At 41.6% G+C, this 24,071-nt stretch overlaps 3 protein-coding genes across 8 annotated transcripts in view; 1 reads left to right on the plus strand and 2 right to left on the minus strand.

Annotated features, from left to right (window-relative positions):
- ELP1 (elongator complex protein 1) overlaps positions 1-14,059 on the minus strand; it is a 56,831-nt gene extending 42,772 nt beyond the window's left edge. The window contains exons 1-10 of one of the 3 annotated variants that reach the window (XM_032418212.1): positions 13,651-14,059; positions 10,151-10,206; positions 9,131-9,293; positions 8,096-8,248; positions 7,779-7,860; positions 7,236-7,316; positions 3,441-3,526; positions 1,942-2,038; positions 1,551-1,641; positions 383-506 (exon numbers count right to left, since the gene is read on the minus strand). In XM_032418212.1, coding sequence (XP_032274103.1) covers positions 383-506; positions 1,551-1,641; positions 1,942-2,038; positions 3,441-3,526; positions 7,236-7,316; positions 7,779-7,860; positions 8,096-8,248; positions 9,131-9,280 — 864 coding nt within the window. In that variant the 5' untranslated portion in view covers positions 9,281-9,293; positions 10,151-10,206; positions 13,651-14,059. Of the gene's footprint in view, positions 1-382; positions 507-1,550; positions 1,642-1,941; positions 2,039-3,440; positions 3,527-7,235; positions 7,317-7,778; positions 7,861-8,095; positions 8,249-9,130; positions 9,294-10,150; positions 10,794-13,650 lie in introns of those variants that run through there. The other 2 variants (XM_032418210.1, XM_032418211.1) reach the window with 2 other exon arrangements.
- Positions 14,060-14,143: 84 nt separating this feature from the next.
- On the plus strand, positions 14,144-20,560 carry ABITRAM (actin binding transcription modulator). The gene is made up of 6 exons (XM_032418213.1): positions 14,144-14,305; positions 15,387-15,438; positions 16,037-16,166; positions 19,147-19,223; positions 19,308-19,377; positions 19,471-20,560. The coding sequence occupies exons 1-6, from the start codon at positions 14,227-14,229 to the stop codon at positions 19,606-19,608; spliced, it is 546 nt and encodes a 181-aa protein (XP_032274104.1). The 5' UTR covers positions 14,144-14,226; the 3' UTR covers positions 19,609-20,560.
- Positions 20,561-20,759: 199 nt separating this feature from the next.
- The window catches only part of CTNNAL1 (catenin alpha like 1), a 66,181-nt gene continuing 62,869 nt past the window's right edge, over positions 20,760-24,071 (minus strand). For 3 of the 4 annotated variants that reach the window (XM_032418316.1, XM_032418314.1, XM_032418313.1), the window contains 3 exons: positions 23,912-24,025; positions 22,790-22,873; positions 20,760-21,169 (listed from right to left, as the gene is read on the minus strand). In XM_032418316.1, the coding sequence (XP_032274207.1) occupies positions 21,095-21,169; positions 22,790-22,873; positions 23,912-24,025 (273 nt within the window). In that variant the 3' untranslated portion in view covers positions 20,760-21,094. Of the gene's footprint in view, positions 21,170-22,394; positions 22,655-22,789; positions 22,874-23,911; positions 24,026-24,071 lie in introns of those variants that run through there. The other variant, XM_032418315.1, reaches the window with a different exon arrangement.

The following is a 24,071-nucleotide window of genomic DNA, read 5'->3' on the forward strand; positions in this document are numbered from 1 at the left end:
ATGTTTACATAATTAAAGCTTACCATTTGGTGTTTCTGCTCCAGTAAAAATCCTAATGATACACAAGTGGCTTAAGGTTTGAATGTTATTAATGAAAAGTATCTACCATTGGAAGCATTATGCTTTTGTCCGGATAAACAATACAAAGGAGAATTTCTATTTCTATCTGTGTTTTACCTAGGGCAAGAAAGAATGCCATTTCTTCTTTGCAAAAGATCCTTAAAAAAAGAATCTCTCTTTCAAAAAAAATTCATTTATAAGAACCCAATATTTTTATTACTGTCTACTCCAGAGCTTCTCTTTACATGCCCGGATCAGATATAAGCCTCTACAGCTATGGAAAGTCCTCTCAATCTGATGGTGAAACAACTCAGGCACTTACCTTAACCTCATCTTTGAGGAAAGGAAGCGTAAAATGTCCATGAAGAAGGCCATTTTTCTCAAAAAACACAATATCCTGCTGATTGGGTTTCTCTTGTGTAGATGCAATCAAACTACCTGAGGGCCTTAAAGCAAAGCCTGAGTGTTAGGACATCCAAAAGTGCAGCCAGCTGGCTAAGAACAAGAGGAAAGTCAGAGAAATGACTCTTCCAACAAAAAGTCTCTACCCAGGAAGGTTTAAACCCCACACGTCTCTTGGCAAGCACTTCAGCCTCATGTGGACTACACCTGCCCAAAGGAGAGAGTGGCTCTTCCTAATTTGCACAAAGGCTCCATGTGCCCACAAAGACTTACAAATTTAGACTGCACCAATGTGACTTTTAAATAAAACAATAAATTTTTAAAACTATTCCAAGTATAATATCCTATAAAAACAGTGTATTTCTCCTTCAAGTATATGACTTCAGCAACTATTCCACACTCAGGTAGGTATTTAAGACTTCTCAATCTACTTAAAACATCCATTACCTCATCTTATTCATATTTGTCTCTAATTTAAATACCTCTCTTTGCTCTGTCATTCAATTGTCACTCAAATACTGCTGGGAAACATAATGTCTAAAACCCAGAGACCTAGGGGTTTGGCATATAACAGATGCTACTGAGACAGGAGACATTTCTTCGGTCTTTACTCAGGGCAGCTGCAGACATGGGACACGAGGTAAACTGAGCCTGAATCCAGCCTGCATGTTCCTCGGCAAGCAGAACCCTCTAGCGAAAGAGCTTGTGGCTTGTGCAGAGAAGAGAGCCCTTTTCCTAGTTTTCACCAAAGCTCCACTGCCCCACAGAGCTTTGTAGACTATGACTTCCCTTGTAAGCACCACTTTCTGTCATAGCCAACGGCTTCCTACAGGCCCGCCCTATAAGCTGTAAAATGTGTGGGCCTTGGAATGATGACATCTGTGAAGAAGCTCTGAATTTACTATTCAAATTGAATTCAGACTTCAGAAAAATTAGAAAGAGAAAGATACAGGCTTATAGCCAAATGAGGAGAAGTTAATATCCTTTTGTGTTATATAAACACCTGTACTCCACAGGTACCAGCACCCCTACCCCAGGTCCAAGATACTCTCTGAGGGAGAAGTTACAAGGTTTCGTCTCCCACTCACTTCCAAGCCAGAGCAGGTCCCAGTCCGGCCACAGGCTCACTGGTTGACTGCAAAGCAAACTCTCGGTTCCATACTCTGACCTTCCGGGCTCCTGTGTAGCAGGCAGAGTTAAAATAAACAGACAAACTTAAAATGTTGTCAAGTCAGAACTATTCAAACATCTCATTAATAAAAACTGCCAAGGAGATTAATCTTGTTAAGAATTTGTACCCAACAGGTAGGAGGCTGGACCAGATGACCTCAAAGAATTCTTGCAGTTCTTAGCTCTAAATTCATTTAATGTCTAAAGCAGCACCTTATATGTATAATTTTAGAAAGCAAAAGGAAGAAAATTTTCTTGAAGTTCATAAAATAAAATTTCTTTTTTTTTAACTGCAATTTATTTCCATACCTGTCTCTGGGCAAACAACACTCACAGCAAAAAACTGGCCATCACCACGCCATGTCACTTGTGGTCTATGGTCATCCCAGGGCAAAGCCGACTCGTACTAAAGAGGGGAAGGAACACAAATGTTACTGGAGGACTTAAATGGCCCAGAATCAAACAAGCCCCAGGCTATTAAAGTTAAATCTTTTACTTGAGATTTCAACTATCTAGAAAACCAACTTCACAGAATCCTCAGGAACCCTTCTAGAAGGCCTCTTAGACCCAAAAATCATCAAGAAAAGAGAACAAAACAAAATCTGTCTTCAGGCATAAAAAAAGTGGCCTCCAAGCACTGCAACAAAGGAAGAGAGCTGTAGATCTGGATATTCTGCCAGGTAAGTAGGATGAGGAAATAAACGTTTGTTTATCTAAATGGAAGAGGGTAGAGTTCTGGTTCTTTGATTACTGTGTAAGCTTCACAACAGCACAGAGATGAGTTAAGAAGATGAGAGGAAGGCAGGCAGGGAAAACCAGAGGCAGTAAAGCCAGCAGCAGTGATGAAAACACAGAAGAGTTCTACGTTCCGCAGTATGGGAAGAAGAAAGGTCTCCAGCGCCACCTGCATCTCAATCCTGAAGGCCTTGAAGACGGGCTGACTCTGCAGGGTGGGGAACAAAGGACCACCCGAGCACCCATTCCAGTAAGAGGGTGCAGCAGAATGGCACCAGCGCCACGTCTGCATGGGAGAGAATACACAGGGAATAACAAGACCTATTCTCAATGACACTGCCCTACGGCAGAGAACATAAACCTCCTCTAGTGAATGGTTAAGAGATGACAGACGAATTACATGGAAGGTGGCCAGAAATCGTTACAGACAGAAAAATGTAAATGACAGATGATATATTATTGATTCACCTGTCCCATGGAGCTCATGGAAATGTCTACATGTAACATAAATGATACGCTTCCATTTGCTCAGCCCAAATCTTGGGATCATTCTCAATTCTTCTCTCTCACCCCACATTTAATCCATTATCAGTAACTCCTATAGTTCTACCTTCAAAAGGTATTCATAAAAAAGGAAAACAAAGAGTTTCATCCAAAGGGAAAAATCATAAAAAGTATCTAATATATATATGTAGGAAAAAAGTATGAAAACACCCATGAAAGGATCAACAGTGAATTAAGGACAGCAGCTATTTCTGGGAAGGAAGGAAAGAGTAACAGGAAAGGATACACAAAATGCTTCATTTCTATCTGTGATGATATATTTTTTAAACTAAGTATTGGTTATAATTATTCTCTATACAGAAAAGAAATTACAAAGCAACTTGGCAAGGAAAAAGGGTCTTTCTAGAATGACTCATACCCTAAGGGCTCAAAACTGTTTCAGTTTTATTAAAGCACAAGAGCTCTGTCCATTATTAGCCTCTAACAGGACACCTAGAGTTCCTGGTACATGGCAAAACTCCTATTTGTTCCAGTCAAGGTTCTGTATCCATCAGACCAATCAAACTTACCGTTTGCACCTGAAAGGCTGCTTGCCGGCCTTCTGATCCATGGAACTGCGTCTCCTTCCTGCCCCATCCAACAGTGATAAACTTGCCTAGGGAACAATTGATGGAGAACATGCAAGACAACCAATAAGCTAAATTAAATGAAATAAAAGCAGTTTCATTGCTATTCTTTATTAAGTTAGTCATTGGCAATTACTTGGGTCCTCCGAGACCTCTCAATAAATTGACCAGCACTCAATATTTGAAAAACCAATATTCCATATTATACGCAGCAATGATTTTTGAAGAATTTGAAATGGCCTTATTTGGGAAAGCACTTTACTGCCATTTTATATACTCTAAATTCCCCTGATGATAGTCAGCAATTCCCACTTTGCAAGTAAGAAGAATGAAACACGAAGAATTTACAAGACACATCCATGGATAAGAACATTAAACTCAAGACGAGAGCTGGGAATAAAATTCTGATTATAAGCATTCAATCAACTAAATGTATCCAACCTCCCTATCAGTGGTGAAAGGAACTGTAGATTATGGAATTCACTCCTCACACAGACACAGAGACTGAGACAGACCCTCCAGTGGAAGAGGCCAAAATTAGAACACAGGGTATCTGCCTTCTAGCCTGAGGTTCTCTCTAAATCATAATGTTTCTCTTGCATAAAATAAGAAATCAGAGATGCTAAAATAACGCAGCCCCCTATTCCTGGAGGAGAATCAGGCATCCACCAGCAACAGGTATACAGAGATGTCTCTAAAAGCTTCAGCCAGATCCAAAACCCAATACTTCCCTCCTGCCATTGATCCTGATGAAGCAGGGCTATTCATAATTTCTATATATTATGGGTCAGCATGACCACTTCCTGTCTGCTTCGCATGGGCCCATGTGAGTACTATAACACCTCAAAGCACACCTTGCAGCTATCTATGAACAGCAATGCCCACCCGGTGCACACCCTTGTGCTTCTGACACTTTGCAGAGAGATGTAAAGGACCAAGGAATGAAGCAAAAGAACTTTTCCAATGGGATCAGACAGTAAGTGGTGGGGTTATAGCAGGTTATCAGCAAACTACAGCCTAGTCTACATTTACGAATTAAGTTTTATTGGGGGCGCGTGGGTAGCTCAGCAGGTTAAGCGTCTGCCTTCAGCTCGGGTTATGATACTGGGGTCTTGTGATCGAGCCCCTCATCGGGCTCCCTGCTCAGCAGGGAGCCTGCTTCTCCCTCTCCCTCTGCCACTCCCCCTGCTTGTGTGCACACTCTATCAAATAAATAAACTACATCTAAAAAACAAAACAAAGTTTTATTGGAACACAGACATGCTCATTCCTTTATGTATTGTCTATAATTGCTTTCACAATACAATAGCAGAGGTAACTGCAACAGAGGCTAAACAGCCTGCAAAGCTGAAAATAACTGCTATCCAGCCCGTCACAGAACAAGTTTGTCAACCCCTAGGTTAGAGGAAAAACACCTATTCACAACTCCACAGAATGATTTTTTTGTACTGACAAATGTATGCCTAAGACCTAGGATGCTAACTTGGACCCTTTCTCCTTTGACTTACACTCTATTATTAGGCTTCTTCTGAAAAAGCTAGTTGGATTAGCCAGGCCCAGTGCACTTTGCCATCCAAAGGTGCGCTGGTTTCTTCTTCTATGACTAGCTTCAAAAATGGATGCCCAGGAATTCCACCACAGATCCTAGACTCTTCTAGCACCATACCTGTCCCTGACCAAATTCACCTCCTCCCAAGACTGGAAAGATTCCCTCCATGCCACTGACTCCCAATCCACAGGTCTGGCCTATCCTGAGCTTCAGCTACTTATGTCTGCCTACTCCACATGATGATCCCATAAGGTCCTTAAACAAACCAAAACTCACCAGCTACTGCTTACAAGCTAGCACTTCTCCACCCACCGTCTCAGTTATTGGTACCTTTATTCCCATCACCTGAACTTCTGACTACAGTCCCACTAAACTCTTTCTTCCTCAGCTTACATACCCAAACCCATTTATTTCACTTTCTTTTTTTTTTTTTTTTAGATTTTATTTGACAGAGACACAGCAAGAGAGGGAACACAAGCAGGGGGAGTGGGAGAGGAAGAAGCAGGCTTCCCACAGAGCAGGGAGCCCGATGCGGGGCTCGATCCCAGGACCCTGGGATCATGACCCAAGCCGAAGGCAGACGCCTAACGACTGAGCCACCCAGGCGCCCCTTATTTCACTTTCTAAAATGCTATTTCTCAAACTGGCTAGGACGGCAGGGCAACCATGCACACATATTCCAAAGACATTTCTCAGATAATTCCAACAATGTATTCCCCTCCTGAGAATCAAATTTTTTCTGAATTTAGCCCACACCCACCTTCCTTATCTGGATTCCTGTAGCACTATCCGATCACCCTGACTCCAGTCTCTTCCCTCTCCAGTAATCCACCAATGAATCTTGGGTCATCAAAACCGTTAATGGCTGAGCATCTGTATATCCAAATTCCCTCCCAAACTCAATCAAAATCTACCCTGTTTATTTCAAGCCACACTCATGTCCTGCCAGCAGCAATACCGAAGTACTCACAGCTGCCTGAACGAGCCATGACTCGTCTATGTAGCGTCTGTGCCTTGGAATGGGCTAATTCCATTGCTTAGACCCTCCACCCTCAACTCTCACCGACCCAACACCAGTTCGGCCCAGCCAAGACTTAGCTCACGCCAGCCTCCTCTGGGAAGTCTTCCCTGTCCACTGCTCCCTTCCTCCCCTCATGCTACCCTAATACCTGCACATCATGTTATTATGGGACTCCTCAAAAGAAAAGCTGAATTATCCACAGCACCAAACACACTGCTGTGTTCATCGTACCTACTCAAAAATCATTTCTGAATAAATTATTTTTGAATGAATAAATGAGTAGCAACTTTCTAAATGATTTCTCAGAGTTGGAAGAAGAAGGCATGAGGTCAGGAATCAGTAAAAGTTAAAATCCCTTCTCCCCCCATTCCTCTCCTCAATCAGGCCATCTATCTGGTGCCCTCGTGTTGGTCAGAGCTTCTTATATACAATAAACATCTCTCCCCTTCTCCCCCCCCCTTTTTTTTTTAAAGATTTTATTTATTTATTTGACAGAAAGACACACAGCGAGAGAGGGAACACAAGTAAGGGAAGCAGGAGAGGGAGAAGCAGGCTTCCCGCGGAGCAGAGAGCCTAATGCGGGGCTGGATCCCAGGACCCTGGGATCATGACCTGAGCCGAAGGCAGACGCTTAATGACTGAGCCACCCAGGCTCCCCAGCCCTTCTCCTCTTTCAATACTCCCAAAGCTCCAAGGCCCAAATCACCTCAGCTAGATCTTAGCAAGAGAACAATCTGATGGCTCCCATGAAAATACAGTCAGGTCTAATCAGTAGGAACTAAAACTCAGCCTTCTATCCCACCTCTCTTGTTTTTGCCCCAAAACTGCACCCCAGAAATGCTCTCTTTATTTTAGCTAACATAGTTCCTTTCGTTGAAGCCCCAGCCTAAGCCTGTCCTGAGGTTTGGGCAACAACTATGTAGGTGACATTAAGCAGATTTCTGTTCCCTAGGTTACTGGCAAAGTGAACTCTCAGACTTGGAGAGACACCAGGGGTATGCCTTTTACAGTCTGGAATGGGCTAAAGGGACGGGCTTATCAGACATTTAATGCACAAGGCTATATGTTTCATAATTCTTTGGGTTTATGATGTGGCTATTAGTGTACAAGAAAATGATCAAACTTGAGATGAACTTCAGATCACAAAATGTTTCAGAGCTATACTCACTTTCACCAAAATCATCCTGGTGGATCTGCTGTTCCATGATCGGTTCAAAGTCTTTTGTCATCATAATTAGGGTCTGCTGACCTTGGGTGGGCACAAACAAAAACAATTTTGTTTTCATGTAACAAATTTGCCGTTTTGTTAAGTATCTACAACACTGGAAGCTACAGAACTGGAGTGGAGGAGTGTAGAGTCAGAATATGGAAGACATAATTCATTCTAAATGTTTTGACTCTCATTTGAAAAAAGAAAAAAAAAAAGCTTTGACCAGGTAAGTTACCTAGTGCTTATTCTCAGCCATTTATGTACATAAAGCTAACATAAAAGTCTACCTAGCCCTCCTCCACTAACTTCAACACTTCACCAAGCTATCTCTTCAAACACATACCTCATCAGGGGTACCAGTTTACAGAAACTCATCTGGAATGAAGAAGCTTAAAGGAAAGAAAGTAATTTTTAAGAGCTCATGAGAGCTCCTAGCAGAGTTTTAAGATATTTGGAGTCGTGTTTTATGAAAGTCACAGGGAGAGACAGTAACAAGCTTACCCGTAGCAAGAAGCACGAGCTCTTGGTCAGGACTCCAACTCATGACAGAGATACCACCGGCTACACTCCCAACGCATTCCAGCTGCATCGGTGGACAAAAGCGAGTTTTTGAAATACAGCTGAAGTACAGGTGAAATACAGCTAAAGCCATGCTGACAACTTTTTGTAAAGAAACACATAATGCAAAGACTCTAATTTGCAAAATGCTTAAATGTAAAATTTACGCATTAGCTCCTGATTTTTTAAGCTTCTACACAAAACACGCAACTTGTCTGAGGATGCTTGAGAGTTCCTCCTCACTGGACTCCTCCACTTACATGGCATGTGCTGAGACTGCAGAGTATGACATCTCCAGAGGCTGTGGCCACACACACAGACTCCTGATCCAGCAAGTCCTGAATACCAACAATGCAGCCACTTCCATCCTCTGGGAGAAAGCCTTCAGCCACTAAAGAAATTTCATTTTTCACCTTTCACCAAAACAAACACATAAACAAATTAGGCTAATCTATTTGCAAGAACAATTCATAACATGTCCAAAACAAATTAATGGTTCCTTTCTAATATAAAAGCTTTCACTTTTTTTCCAGATTAAAACCCAAACTTTCATTTGAAAATATCACAACACTACTGTCTTTAATAAAAAAATAAATAAAAGTTAATGGGACCTTTTTGCCAAGCAAGCACTAAACAAAAGCAAGAAGAATGGTCTCTTAAAAAAAAGCCCTATAAACATGAAGCTAGTAACTATGGTTTTCTAAAATTTCTATAGTATGGGGGAAAAGAACTAAAAATGTAATCACCTAAAATACATTACTAGCAAAATATAATTAAGGGAAGATCTCAGAATCAACTCAAAGATTTTTTAAGTATGTGTATACATACATACACACACATATACATACATATGCATACATACACATACACATAAATATACACACACATATATATACATACACACACACACACTCAGCGTCCAGCAGTGAAGATTCTGATTTAGTTGGCATGGGATGGAGGCTGAAACACAATTTTAAAAGGCTCTACAGGCAATTTTCACTTGCATTCCCAGTTGAGATTCAGTTATTTACATGATGAAAGGGTAAAAAGTAGGGCACCCAAACAAAATATAAAGTCAGAATTTTGCCAACTTACATTTCAAACAGAAGCAGAGTTAAGGGTAGGTTACTATTTAAGTAATGTCTAATATGACCTGATATAAAGCAAAGGGAATGTCCATTTAGGAGAGTATGAATTCAGTAAGATTTAAACTAAAGACAATCTAGGGGAAGCAGGTTTGGAAAAAGATAAGTTGAGGGTCCTGCAAGTGCTTGCATTCTCCATCACTAACTTACTTCTCTTGTGACAGGGTCTACTTCTATCAGTCCATGGTCTGAGCCAATGAGCACTGTCTTCTGTTCAGTTCGGAGAGAGAAGCACTGAGGTTTCCCCAGAGCCTGAATATCCCTGAACTCCAGGGTCCGAAATAACTTAAGATTTCTCATGATGAAACAATTCCTGAAAGAAAAGTACAAATATCCCTTGATGAAGAATTATTCTGAGAGAAAGGAATAGCTTACCAGTGATAAATGACACTCACAGAAGCAAAATGATTCAGGGGCAGGGATGTGGTAGTTAGAATAACCAAAAAAAAAAGAAAAAGAAAAAGACCTAATCTAAACCCACATAGGGCGTGTGGTAGCAACCTCACCAACTCAGAGCATTTATCTATGGTCTACAAACTGAGGTTCTGAAATCTACTTTACGTCCTTACTCTTTGGGAGAGGCAAGATCCTGAACTTCAGAATTTCTTCTTCAAAAAGATTTAACATCAGTTATTCCTCAAAAAAGTTGAAAACATCAAAATAAATAGGAAAACATTTTATTTTTGCATATAAGAATATCTTTATAGGGCGCCTGGGTGGCTCAGATGGTTAAGCGTCTGCCTTCGGCTCAGGTCATGATCTCAGGGTCCTGGGATCGAGTTCCGCATCGGGTTCCCTGCTCAGTGCAGAGCCTGCTTCTCCCTCTCCCTCTGCCACTCCCTCTGCTTGTGCTCTTCTGTCTATCTCTCTGTCAAATAAATAAATAAAATCTTAAAAAAAAAAAAAAAAGAATATCTTTATAACCTGATTTATAAAAATCATATAAAAAATCCATATATATATACACACACACAGTCAGTTGAAGAAAATCTAGAATAAAATAGCTTTAATATCACAGATAAATTTATTTGTAAACTGGCTTTATGTTTATGTATTCATTTTAAAAATAAATACTGAAATTAAAGACAGAAATAAAAGTATTTACCAATCTCAGGGAGGAAAAAAAGACACTATGAAATTATAGCAGTTTACTTCAAAGTGATGACCAACCTCTGAGGAGCTTGATGACTTGATATAACTACTTCACGTAATTCAGCTCTCCTGGCCTGATTTTTACCAGTGAAATAGAAAAGGTGAAAAAGGATGATAAATAGGAAATCTACTTTGGTCTGGCCAAATCAGACTTGCTTTAATGCATAACGTTAGCTAAGAGAAAAAAAAATGAATGTTAACGTCCTGGATATTTATACTCAGACCCCATTAAAGTTTATAAAGTTTATAATTAGAAGTCCCTAACTTATGGTAGGGGTGGCAAATATATAGAACACAATGGCCTTATTATCACCCTCATCCAAGGTGAATTCTCTCATCTTGCATTTCATACATATGACAATGTAAGAATAAAATGAGTTAATCCTTATCCTACCACTGCACGTAATGGTTTAAGTGTAATATAAAAATACAACATGTAATGTGGGTTAAGAGGAAGGCAAGACCATACATGGTGGGAGTGAGGAAGAAAATCAAGGCCAACACGGTTTTGTAAGCTTTGGTGACATTCATATTCAAGAACTTCTGGAAACTATCTGAACCTATATTAACACCATGCAGGTTTTTAGAATTAGATCTAGAAAACGTTTTTTTTTTTAATTTTTTATTGTTATGTTAATCACCCTACATTACATCATTAGTTTTAGATGTAGTGTTCCATGATTCATTGTTTGTGCATAACACCTAGTGCTCCATGCAGAATGTGCCCTCTTTAATACCCATCACCAGGCTAACCCATCCTCCCACCCCCCTCCCCTCTAGAACCCTCAGTTTGTTTTTCAGAGTCCATCATCTCTCATGGTTCGTCTCCCCCTCCGATTCCCCCCCTTCATTCTTCCCCTCCTGCTATCTTCTTCTTTTTTTTTTCTTAACATATATTGCATTATTTGTTTCAGAGGTACAGATCTGAGATTCAACAGTCTTGCACAATTCACAGCGCTTACCAGAGCACATACCCTCCCCAGTGTCTCCCCAGTGTCTATCACCCAGTCACCCCATCCCTCCCACCCCACCCCCCACTCCAGCAACCTTCAGTTTGTTTCCTGAGATTAACAATTCCTCCTATCAGTGAGGTCATATGATACATGTCTTTCTCTTTTTGACTTATTTCGCTCAGCATAATACCCTCCAGTTCCATCCACGTCGTTGCAAATGGCAAGATCTCATTCCTTTTGATGGCTGCATAATATTCCATTGTATATATATACCACATCTTCTTTATCCATTCATCTGTCGATGGACATCTTGGCTCTTTCCACAGTTTGGCTATTGTGGACATTGCTGCTATAAACATCGGGGTGCACGTACCCCTTCAGATCCCTACATTTGTTTCTTTGGGGTAAACACCCAGAAGTGCAATTACTGGATCGTATGGTAGCTCTATTTTCAACTTTTTGAGGAACCTCCATACTGTGGAGAAAACGGGTTTTTTAAAAAATATAAAAATCACCTATCTTTCATCTTTAAACATACAGACGACCAGTGACACAGATCTGAAAGGATGGGTAGATTCGAGATGAGAGACTATCTGGCTAGAGGGGAGTAAGCAAGTAATAGAGGAGCAAGAAAAGAGGACAGACAGGCAACTGGGGTCCAATGTGTGGAGTCTCCTGTCTTCCATGCTAGTTTATCTAATAATAATCATGCTGTTACTGTTGCCATTATCAGATCATCAAAATGTCTTCATATTCCTCCCGGTAAACTTGGATTCCATTAACCAACAACCTGTGGAGGGTTGTTGTATCCAAGGACCCCAGGATAAGAATTTGGAGGATAAAGACAAGGAGCTGAGGACTCTCTGGCTGCGCCAGTCATTGTCATCCCAGCAATGGGCCTCCACTCTTGAAGGGGCCCTTGGTCTCAGTCCCTAGCACTCCCAGGACCAACCTCATCAACCCCACCCCAACAGATATTAGCACTAACCAGGCAGTCTCTCTCCAGACACTGAAATCCAGAACGCAGGACTCCTCCTCTGAATTCCAGAGTCCTCAACATCAGAAGTCTGAGTCCCAGCTCTAATAGTACCTCTCCTCCAAGATTAGGTCATGATAACTCCATCTTCCCGTTTTGAACCCAAGCCCTAAGCTAAGTGTTGTAGCTATTTCCATCAGTTTACCTTTTACTTCACTGCTCCCTTTTGCTTTTATCCCTCTAATAGCTACTTAACCAATTCTTCATATTAAATTCTGTTGAAATTTTGTATGGTTTCTACTTTCCTGATTGGACCCTGACTGACCAACACAGCAAACAACGGGTGTTTTCAAGTCACAGAGCTTCAAAATCACTGACAAAGGTGAGCTCATCATTCATCTCCCCCATCCCAACCATTCCAAGCTCAAAAGGAACTTCTCTAACTTTTCACACCCATCATCCTTATTCCCTTTTCTCAAAAGTGTCCCCACTCCTTTTCAAGGCTAGGCAAGTAGTATCCTCCATGCTCCCCCAGGACCTCAACTTACTAGTACCCTTTCTATTACATCTGCAATCCCCAACTCTCTCACCCTCGATTACACTTTTCCCAGCCCTTAATTGTGCTAAAGATCTCTTCATACCATAGATCAAGTTTGTATCTTCTCTGAAATTTCTGGCAATTCCTCCACCCTTGCTCCTCCATCCTTTCACCTCTTGGCTAATTACCATGCCCATGACTACCAGTATCAGACAGCTCACTGATACGCTGATTAGATCTACATGTCTAGCCCAGACCCTCCCCAAAGTGAACAATAAACCCACAGTTTCAACTTCCTGCTGTTATCACAAGAATGTCTCACAAGCACATCAAATACAACCTGGAAAACGAAGTATTGCTATTCTCCTATTCAAATGAGTTTCTATTTGAGGACATGGCATTTCTTCTACTCTCTCTGCCCTCCCCCCCCAAGCTGAAAACGGTCTTTCCCTTCTTTTTGCTCACATTTCATATTAAACTATTCATTTACTGGTTAGTTCCATCGCTGTTTGAATCCTTTACATAGTGTGAAATCCATCATACGACCCGGCTTATGGCCCACATGAAACATCTAAGCACTTGGTAAGTGCAAGGATCTGAAGACAAGAGAGGACTCTGTCACTGCCTACACGGAGGTCACAGCTTAAAGGGAGAGAGAGCCATATAATATGCATTGGATGGAGAAGTACAGGACGCAGCTCCACGAAAAAGTCGTAGATGCGAGAAGCAGCGCCAAACACTCATCCAATCCACTAACAGCAGTCGCACATTAACTGGTTCGGCGGTACTGTCCACTCCTGCAAAGAATTCAGAAGCTGGGTAAATGTGCAGCCGGGGGAGCAACACGTCGTCCCCGGAATGCAGCGCAGAGCCCCCGGATGGAGCAGGTGGCACGTCTGCAGAAAAAGAACTCAAGGCTCAAGGACAGAGGTAGTCACGCCGCACTCCACTCCCGAGCCTCCTGCAGCAGGCAAAGGGTGCACGCTCCAGGGTCCCCTTAGGACATCCCGAGGACACGCCCGATTCCGTGCCCTCCACCCCGAACGCTCACCTGCGACGAGCTCCGGGGACCCGCAAACAGCGGTGCGTCCACCCTCTCCTCACCGGCCACGCACAGCTGGCCTTCCAGAGCCCGCGCGAAGCTGCACACACACACCTCTCCGTCCGCGACTCTCCAGCTTTCGGGACGCGCACGGGGCTGCCCGGCAGCTCGACCACGGGGAGTAATGGCTAAAGGTGGGCGGAGGGTCGACCCGTGAGACAGCGAAGAGCGAGCGAAGCAGGTGGGACACGCGCCCAGCGGCGAGGGAGTGACGTCACGAGGCGGCGGGGGCGTGGCCGGCCTTCTCCAAAGCCCCGGCTAGCTAGAGGTGGGGAGCGGCGCTGCCCCTCCGTCCCTGTCCCTCCACCCTCCCGCCCAGGCTATGGTATTCGATCCCCACTTTGACGTCGGACTCCAAAACAGTGCTAAGAAACTCCGGCGGCGGAGTTGGCTGGGCCAGGGAGCAGCGCGCGTGCGCACGCCGCGGGCCGCAGGCCGCGCGCCGGAAGTACGCCCTCCTCCAGGGCCTGCTCGGAGGAAGTGCTCGGGTCTCATAGGGCGGGGGTGGCGGCGCCCCTGGTCGCCATGGCCACAGAGCCCGCGGCCGCCGAACCGACTGTTCCGTCGCTCGTGGATCGTTACTTCACTCGCTGGTACAAAGCCGGTAAGTGGGGAATGGTGTCGGCTTCTGTTCGGCCGCATTTGCCTGATGCTGTAGGGACGGTGGTGACAGGTCATGAGACACGCGCGTTTTCCCCGTCGCTTCCTCCCCATAGTAGAAGGAACTGGATCTCTGTTCCTTTCTAGGCGGAAGGAATGGCAGTCGCAAAGCCGTGGAGGGCTGCGGTACATGCGGGCGCACTTAGGGGCTGGCGTCGCGGTGCGAGTTGAAGGGTGGGTCGCTTGCGGGAAGATAGTCTAAGGTGAGGCACCACCCCTAGGGAAGGTGGATTGCAATCGCCCTGAATGCCTGCAAGCATTTGACTGGCTCAGTCCTACAGCAGTGGCGATACGTACAGAGATTTAAATGATCAGGTCGAAACTACGGTAGAGGCAGGGACGGAGAGGAGAACTGGTTAGAAAGCAAAATCTAACAGTTTTACTAAAAGTTGCTGGTGTCATATACTTGTCACTTGAAGTAGATATCGTGTTGTCCTGCTTTGTGTACCCAGTAAAAATCAGTGGTGGGAGCATCGTTGAGGACCCTTCTCTAACCCCTACTTGCTCCCTTTCATTCAGGGATGATAGGTGAACTTATTTTTTTAAATATTATGGCATACAATTTTTTAGCCAAATTTAGGGTGACCCGGTTTATCCAAAACTGAGGGATTTCCCAGAATCTGAGACTTTCAGAGCTAACATCTAGACAGTCCTGGGTAAACCAGAAGAGTTGGTCACTCTAAAATTGACCGATAAAACATATGCTACTATATTATATAAAGAATGCATTGCTAATGGCACTTTTTCTAATAGAAATAATGAATGTACTCATTTTAAAGTGAGGATAAAGCAAGATGGAGCAAAGAGTTAATAATCATTTAATATTGAATGAATGATTCCATCTGGGCCAGATCTCTTTAAATACTTTACAGGAAGCCTTTATGTATATCTTTTTAAGTAATGAAGGGATACTAGTGATTAGTGTGTATTCAGTCTTCATAATTATCTCTACAAACCAAAGAAAAATACCACACAGTGGCAGTAAATATTGACCCAACAACCAACAGACTCATTCATCCTTCCAGATGTCAAAGGCAAACCCTGTGAGGACCACTGTATACTACAGCACTCCAACCGGTAAGCAAATTGGGAATTTTAAATTATTAAAAAAAGTTTCTGGTATTGTAGCCTGGTATGGTCTTGGAATAAACAAATACTCATTAAATGATTATCTTCCACTGTGTTGAAATGGCGTTTATTAGAGGAGTCTGGCTGACAAGAATGAGCCTTTCAGTGCGTACTCCAAATAAACTTGATCACCCAAACATCCAGATGGAGGACCACACCCTCAGCCAGCCACTGTGGGAAATAACCAGCCTGTGCCTAACCACGGTGAATTGCCGGGGCTCACAGAAAGGACTGGGGTAGATGCACAGGTAGTACCCTACACATCCAGGGATGCCTTACTCTTCTCTTTTCTACCTCAGTTCCACCTAAAGACTTCTAGTACTCTTCCTTTTTCTGGGAAGGATATTCGGTTTCATTTTCTCCTCTTCTATTATTGCATTCCCTTCTACAGTTAAGCTCCAGCAGTAGCCAGAGGAAAATGCGGGGACATGACAGTTTGACTAAACAAATGTCAGTTCATATATTTTTGTGCCAGTAGGAGTACTGTGTGGTATGAGGAAGAATTATACCAACCAATAACACAGCATCACATTTTTGCTCCTTATAGAATATGCGTCATCACATTGGCAGAATCTCATCCAGTTCTTCAAAATGGAAAAACAATTAAAAACATCTCCTATCAAATCAGTACCAACTGTAGCAGACTTCAGAACAAGGTCTCTGGGAAATTTAAGCGGGTATGTTCCTGTCATGCTCTACTTAAATCTTCAATGTCTTAGTAATGATAAATCTAGTCAGTCTTAGAATCCAGGGATATATGCTCAGCATACTCCCCTGACAGTCTGATATGCCTATTTTTTTTAAAAAATATTTATTTATTTATTTATTTTAGAGAGAAAGCACAAGCAGGAGGGGCAGAGGGAGAGAGAGAAAATCTCAGGCAGACTATGTGCTGAGCGCAGAGCGTGACAGGGCTTGATAGCATGACCCTGAGCAGAAACCAAGAGTCGGACACTTAACTGATGGTGTCACCCAGGCGCCCGTGATGTGCTGATTTTAAGACTACTTTAACCCTAGGGGCACCTGGGTGGCTCAGTCGGTTAAGCGTCTGCCTTGGGTTCAGGTCATGATCCTGGGGTCCTGGGATCGAGCTCCATGTTGGGTTCCCAGCTCAGCAGGGAACCTGCTTCTCCCTCTCCCCCCTGCTCGCATTCTCTTTCAATAAATAAATCTTTAACAACAACAAAAAAGAATACTTTAACCTCAAAGAAATTCTTAGACCAAAAAATAAGGTTATTTCAGGAGGTACAGGATTTGTCATATTTTTAGTTCTGTACCACCATTCCTATCATTCCCAGGGTGGAGGATGGGGAAGGCCGGCCTTTGAAAGGACAACTTTCATACCAATATAACAAGATATTTTGTCTCTTCTAGTTTTATTAAGCCAGTATCCTGAGTTCTATAAAATTTAAGTGACCAACTCTTCTTTACCATGTACTTTCAGATGTAAATTAAAAAAAAAAAAATACATCCTCAGGTAGTGAAAAAAAAATCAGTCTGAAAAAAATACAGTATTTGCTCCTTACCATTTTCCATTCTTTAATCGTTGCCAATTTCATACATATCTAGCCACAGCTGTACCTCCACACAGTGCTGGGTTGTACAGGATATCATCTCTACCCTCTACAACTTCAGGCAGGATGGACACATTTTACTAGAGTATCGCACCAAGGACAATTCAGTAACACTGAAGTATCCCGACATATGCACTTGGATAAGAAGGTTTCAGTGGATGATTCAGGTCCTTCATTTTCTGACTTGATACTAAGAGTTTCTGCTAATTATCCTCACTGTTGTAGGAGACCCTTGTTATACTCCCCTTTGTAGGTTTGAAATTTTTCCTTGCTCCGGAAACACATGGACTTAGAAAAGCATGAACCTTTCTTAAAAGGTAAAGTCTTCCGGTGATGGGTATTAAGGACGCCACGTACTGCATGGAGCACTGGGTGTTACATGAAAACAATGGATCGTGGATCACCACATCAAAAACCAATGATGTATTGTATAGTGACTAACATAACACAATAAAATTTAAAAAAAAATAAAAAAATAAAAGGTAAAGTCTATGGGGACACCTGGGTGCCTCAGTCGGTTGAGCATCCAACTCTTGATTTTGGCTTGGGTCATAATCTCAGTGTTGTCAGATCGAGCCCTGCGTTGGGCTAGAGCTGAGCATGGAGCCTGCTTGAGATCATCTCTCTCTGCCCCTCCCCTCCAGTCCCCCCCACCCCCAGCTTCTTAAAAGAAAAAAAGGATAAAGTCTACAAATTACAAGTGTAACAGTGTTTTGTGAAGTTCATGTGATAAATCTTTGTCCAAAATAGTAACACTGTTGTTACTATTGAAGAACAGAGGAGAACCTGCATATGGAACCCACTACAGATAAGTTTTGATTCTCAGCATTGCCAATCATTTATTCTCCCAAGGGAGGTGATAAAAAGGGTCAAAACACTTATGCTCTTTTAACGTAAACCCAGTGATAGACACACCCTTTGGGACAAATCCCCAGCCCCTCCTCCCAAAAGTGAGGAGTCACACTGAGAATTATTTTGAAATAAAGTACCCATATGCAGACGATTGAAGCCAATGTGGTAGCATCTGTATGCTGTCTAATGTTTTGAGTGGGGGGCACCTGGGTGGTCAGGTGGCATCTGACTCTTGGTTTCAGCTCAGGTCATAATTTCAGGGTCCTGGGATCAGGCCCCATGTCTGGTTTTGCGCAGAGCTTGAAGTCTGCTTTTCCCTCTCCCTCCTCCCACTCTGCTAGTCTCCCCACCCCCACCCCACTCACAAGCTCTCTCTCTCTCTCAAATGGATAAATCTTTTTAAAAAAAGAGAAAAAATAATGTTTTGAGTGGTAAAGAGTCATAGAGAATAGCATCTTGACCTCAAATACCCATGTTAACTATAGGAAAAATTTCTGGGAAAATGAGCAACATAGACAGGCGTGCATCAGTTTCCCATGAGCTTCCTTGTAGATATTTGTCAGAACCTCACCAGATACATCAATGTGGAGTACGTGAAACAACCATGTCATAGCATTCAAACAGATGAACGTTAAAATGTAGTATTTGCTTCTGGATTATAAGGATAATGGGTAAACTACTCTTGTTTGCTATTTAAAACTTTTCTGTATTTTCCCAATTTTCCTCAAAGTGCATTCTTTTTAATTAGAAAAATATCACTGCTTCAAAAAGTGTTAGTGACTGACCCTAATAAAGAAGTTCCTTTATCTAGTAAGTTCTAATATAAAAATAAGTTAGGAATCTTAATGAAAGTAACTGTATAATATTGCTGTCATACTCTGTCATGTTGAATTTTGTATTATTGCTTATTGATGGATTTTCCTACACTTTTGACATCTTCATGTCTGGCCATATGTAGCTTTCTCATTAAAGTTGATAAAATATATTCTTAATCTTTAATTAAACTACCTGTTATGTATCTTAGTCTGCTCTTTCCCCTAGAGCCTCTGATGGTACCTGGCCCATAGTAGGCGCTTACATAAGTGTTTGAATAAATGGTTTTTCAGTACTTAAGTCATTTTTATTTAAAACACTAGTTCCAGGAATATATTCTCTTATCACACTGAGGACTGCCTCTCAAAGGAAAGTGAACATATACATCACTTAATTACTTCTTCCCTTTTATTATCAGGGGGCACAGTTTCTAACAGAGCTTGCACCTCTGTGTAAGATTTACTGCTCAGATGGAGAAGAATATACTGTATCTAGGTGAGATACTTTTTAACCACAATTTAGGAGAAACAAAGGAGGTAGTATTTTTCTTCAAAACAACTTTTTTTTTTTTTAAAACAGCTGTGTTAGAGGACGGTTGATGGAAGTGAATGAAAACATTCTCCATAAGCCATCTATTCTTCAAGAGAAGGTAAAGGAGGCAGAAAAAAGTATGATCCAATCCACATACTTTTTATCTGATTTTACACATTTGACAGTACTAAATATTCTCTTTCCTTCCCAGCCATCCACTGAAGGCTACATTGCAGTTGTGTTGCCCAAATTTGAAGAAAGTAAAAGCATAACAGAAGGCTTACTGACACAGAAACAGTATGAAGAAGTCGTGGTGAAGCGCATGAATGCCACAACAGCTACGTCATGAGGACTGAGATGGGTAACGAATACCACGGCGTGCTTACCCCTCCCCAGCCTATGCAATGCGTGCGCTAAAGAAGAACCAGCATGTGTGACGCATGCTTCACACCCAGCCATCCGCAGAGAGGCCTGATCTTCAAACTTAACCTAGTTTCCCCTCTTCGTCTTGCATAACAAGCCTTGGTTCCCATTTTGTCCTCAGCCTCCCAGATCTGCCCTGCCCATGTACCCACTCTGTTCTTTTACCTTTCTTAACAACTGGCAAACAAAGGATGTTTTTCTGATTAAAAACAAAGCACTTTGAGGAAAATTTGGACAAGACAGATAAGTTTTAAGTAGCAAAGTAAAAATAATTTACCCATGATCTTGTAACCCACTGGTAAATACTACATTTTGACATGCTTCGGTTTGAATGTTATGGCATGGTTATTGTTTTTGCCTCAATTTTCCCTCAGTTTGAAGTTAAAAAAAAAAAAAGGCCTTTTTTACCCAATCTCCTTCCAAGTGACACTGCCAAAAAGGCTGGTGTCGCCTCTTCAGCCCCAACTCTTCTCCCCTTAGGTCAGGGGAGAGGCAGAGTATACTTGGCCACTCCTTATGTGGCTCAGATGGCCTTCCTCTCTGAAACAAAGTCCAGTGTAACACTGTGGCTTCTTAAATGAGGGATACAGGAAAAGGCTTTGAAAACTACAAAGGGCTTTCCCAACATGGAAGTATTCTAATGCGGCGTAAAGCTGCTTATTACAATACGTACAGTGTAGTCGCTCAGTCTCACACTCTAGCTATGGGGTAGCCAGCCAAGAAGTTACTGAGAAGTTGCCATAATCCAAAGACACAGATGCCTCTGAATGGAACAAAAACTTTCTCATCATCTAAACTGAAAAGGGAACTGATTTACGATTTAAGATTGTCTACTCATTTACAATGAATTTCAAATAAAAGGACTTTTTAAATTGTCATTTTTTTAAGGCTGCAACACGTGTACATTTAAATATCTCTGTAGGGGCGCCTGGGTGGCTCAGTCGTTAAGCGTCTGCCTTTGGCTCAGGTCATGATCCCAGGGTCCTGCGATCGAGTTCCACATCGGGCTCCCTGCTCAGCAGGGAGTCTGCTTCTCCATCTCTCTCTGCCTGCCACTCTGCCTACTTGTGCTCTCTCTCTCAGTCAAATAAATAAAATCTTTAAAAAAATAAATAAATAAATAAATATCTGTAAATAAAACAAGATGTAATTTAATACAGAAGAAATCACTTTACTTTTAAAGTGGTTCTCTATCCTCTTATGCTGTTGAAGTCATAAGTCATCCCTTCCCCACCCCCAATTACACTTAAATAAGAGAATATTCTCATTTCAGGTATGTAAAACTATTTTGTAAATAAAATCTAAAAGTTATTTTTGATTCACAAGAAAAACTTCTTGTAACTTGAGTGCCAGCATGACAGTCCCTTAAATATACTCACCAGACATGATATAGGTAATAACTCTACAAACACCTACAATGACGGTGCTATGAACTGGAAATGTAAGCACAAACCAGCAGATCCCCATTTTGTGTAGCATAATGATTCCTGAAGACATCAGAAAACAAAGATACTAAAGATAGTAAAAGAAATACATATTTTACATGTAACATTACCTCACATTGTTCTCCCATTATTTCTAATGTAATTTTAAGGAATATTTTGGTTTCAAGGAATAAAAATCATGCTTGATAATTTTTATAGAAGAAATATAAAGGTCATTAAGCCAAGTGTATCCCATTTTCTCCTGAAGGCTTATGGTAAGTTCAAGTTTCCTTCAATAAAATATTGACAGCTAATCGGTAGTACTGTGGTTCTTCAGGATCTTGTGAATATTGATTGTGATAGCTGACCCAGATACCAATCATCAAACAAGCTTATATAACTACTGCCATTTGGCAAGTGACATTTTCTATCAGATTTCAAAATGAATTTCACAGTATTGGGATACAAGCACTAGCAAGAGTTCAAAACAGTTATACTATACTGTAAGGACTGAACATATAAACCAGACCCTTCAATCAAAGCCCCAACCCAAACAAAAAGAAGAAAAGCTTTAAGCCCTAAAATTAAAATGTTTTATAACGAACACTCCAAAGGCACATATACAAGATGCACAATTATTCAGAATTTATTTTAAACATCTTCGTTCCATTGTTCTCTGTCTCGTATCTTCCATTCCATCAGTCAGTATAAAGGGTGGTTCAAAGACTATTTTTTTACACCAGTAAGATAGGCTTAGGATTCCAGCTAATATTTAAGGCAGACAGACCAGCCAGCTATGGTAGGAGAAGTGTAAGCCATCTCCTAGTGAGTTCCTGGAGGATTCTGTGGAGTGAGCTCCATGACCCTGCCTTTGGGAATGGGGGGGTGGGGGGCGGGGAGATGTGCAGCACAGCAGAGAGCCTATGCTCTGAGATGCTTGTTAGAGAACAAACGTGTGCTCCTAGCATGGGTGATCTGTGACAGGACAGCGAAGAGGCCAGTCACAATTGTGGACAGAGGGACTAAAGAAAAGTCCACAGATTTAAGGAAACCCCTGTGTTCACCCAGACAACTTATGTATTTCCTGCTGAAAATTAGTGTTCTAGATGATAAGCTTAAATAAAAACAGAAAAGAGGATATTAAGGTATTTTATGCCAAAGGTGAGCACATATTCAAAATAGCTTCTTTGGATTAAACTGTCATTAAGACAGTTGGGATATTTGGTTTGACTTTCAACAACATTATTAATGGCAATGTCCCATTGTAAATTCACACTGCAATTAGGAATGTAGCAACTACCGTGGCATTTATTAGCTGTTAAAAAGCATCACAATCAGTTTCATGATCAGAAAATAAAGCAAGATTTCATAATTGTTTTTTTTATAAAACTGTTGAATTTCTGAAAATATAAAGGATCATTTGCTTTCTAAAAATATCAGCTTTGCCGCATGCTGTTCGAGAGATCTGACCCCAAAAGCTTCTCAAGTTTTACCATCCACGGAGTCTTTATTTGTAACTGAGACCCATCTGTTATTTTCCATCTGAAGCTGGAAAGAGTTAAGACAATTAGTTTCTACTTTACTTTCAAAATAAAAATTGCAAAATTAAATAGATATTTCTTTTGCATTTTTCTGGAAACTAGTTTTTAAAATGTGATTTTTCAGACAGAAAACCCATCTTACCTTCTTTAGCAGTTTATAACAAAGTGAGAGAAGTTGGACCAAAATAGCCATCATGGATCTTGTCTTTGTAATACACTTATCAACCTATAATGACAGAAAGCAAGCAAATAAAATTCTACAAAGGGTACTTCAAAAGACTGTATTATTAATTACATTTTAACCTGATAAAATTTCTTCATTGTAGAAATTTAAAGGATCTCAAAAGGCATATGGATTAGGGCACATGAGCAGACTTGAGGCCCCAGAACACAAGTGCAGGGCCTGCTGCCCAGGTCTCCTGCCCACTTCACGGAACCCCAGGAAGAATGGATGGAAAATCAACCTGTTCTATTTTGAGCTGTTTAGGCACTTCTTAAAACACTCCAAAGTGCGGCAGTGAACCCCCTACTTTGCAACTTCTGGCACTCTGCTTTGCAGGCATAAGCTAAATTCCCTAAGACAAACAACGGGAGCCCCTACTCTGAGGGATTTGTGCCCTAGTTAGACATGTGACGACCTCAGGATTTAAGGGTAGCTGCTCAGCGTGGTGGAATTAATCATGTCCAAAAAGCTGATTTATGGAACGCCTGGGTGGCTCAGTCGTTAAGAATCTGCCTTCGGCTCAGGTCATGATCCCGGGGTCCTGGGATTGAGCCCTGCATGGGCTCCGCTCCGCAGGAAGCCTGCTTCTCCCTCTCCCACTACCCCTGCTTGTGTTCCTGCTCTCGCTGTCTCTCTGTCAAATAAATAAATAAAATCTTTAAAAAAAAAGAAAAGAAAAGAAAGCTGATTTATTTGGTGAACCTACTGCTCCCTGGGGTCAGTTACAACTACAGATGATAAATGATTCTTGCAATCGAGGCATGAAAAATGGAAGTAAATTGCCTGTCTGTGGGTAATAACACTGAAGAAAAATGGGCTAGAAGCACACCTGATAAATGTGAAAGTTTCTCAAGTATCTCCCGAGTAACGCTTTTTTTACCTTTTTACCTTTAGAAACACTTGATTTTGCAAAGGTGTCTTAGTTACTGTTTGGAGCTGGTGGCATAAAGCAATCAGCTTGTTTATTTCCAGGAGAAGCATAAGCTTGTCATCATCTTTCAGCTGAAATATCATTTAGGAAGTTATAACAACTCCTTTTACCTTTAGAAACACTTGATTTTGCAAAGGTGTCTTAGTTACTGTTTGGAGCTGGTGGCATAAAGGAATCAGCTTGTTTATTTCCAGGAGAAGCATAAGCTTGTCATCATCTTTCAGCTGAAATATAATTTAGGAAGTTATAACAACTCCAACAAACACCATC

The sequence above is a fragment of the Phoca vitulina genome, unplaced genomic scaffold (genome assembly GCF_004348235.1).
Source record: "Phoca vitulina isolate PV1807 unplaced genomic scaffold, GSC_HSeal_1.0 scaffold21, whole genome shotgun sequence".
Lineage (NCBI taxonomy): Eukaryota > Metazoa > Chordata > Mammalia > Carnivora > Phocidae > Phoca > Phoca vitulina.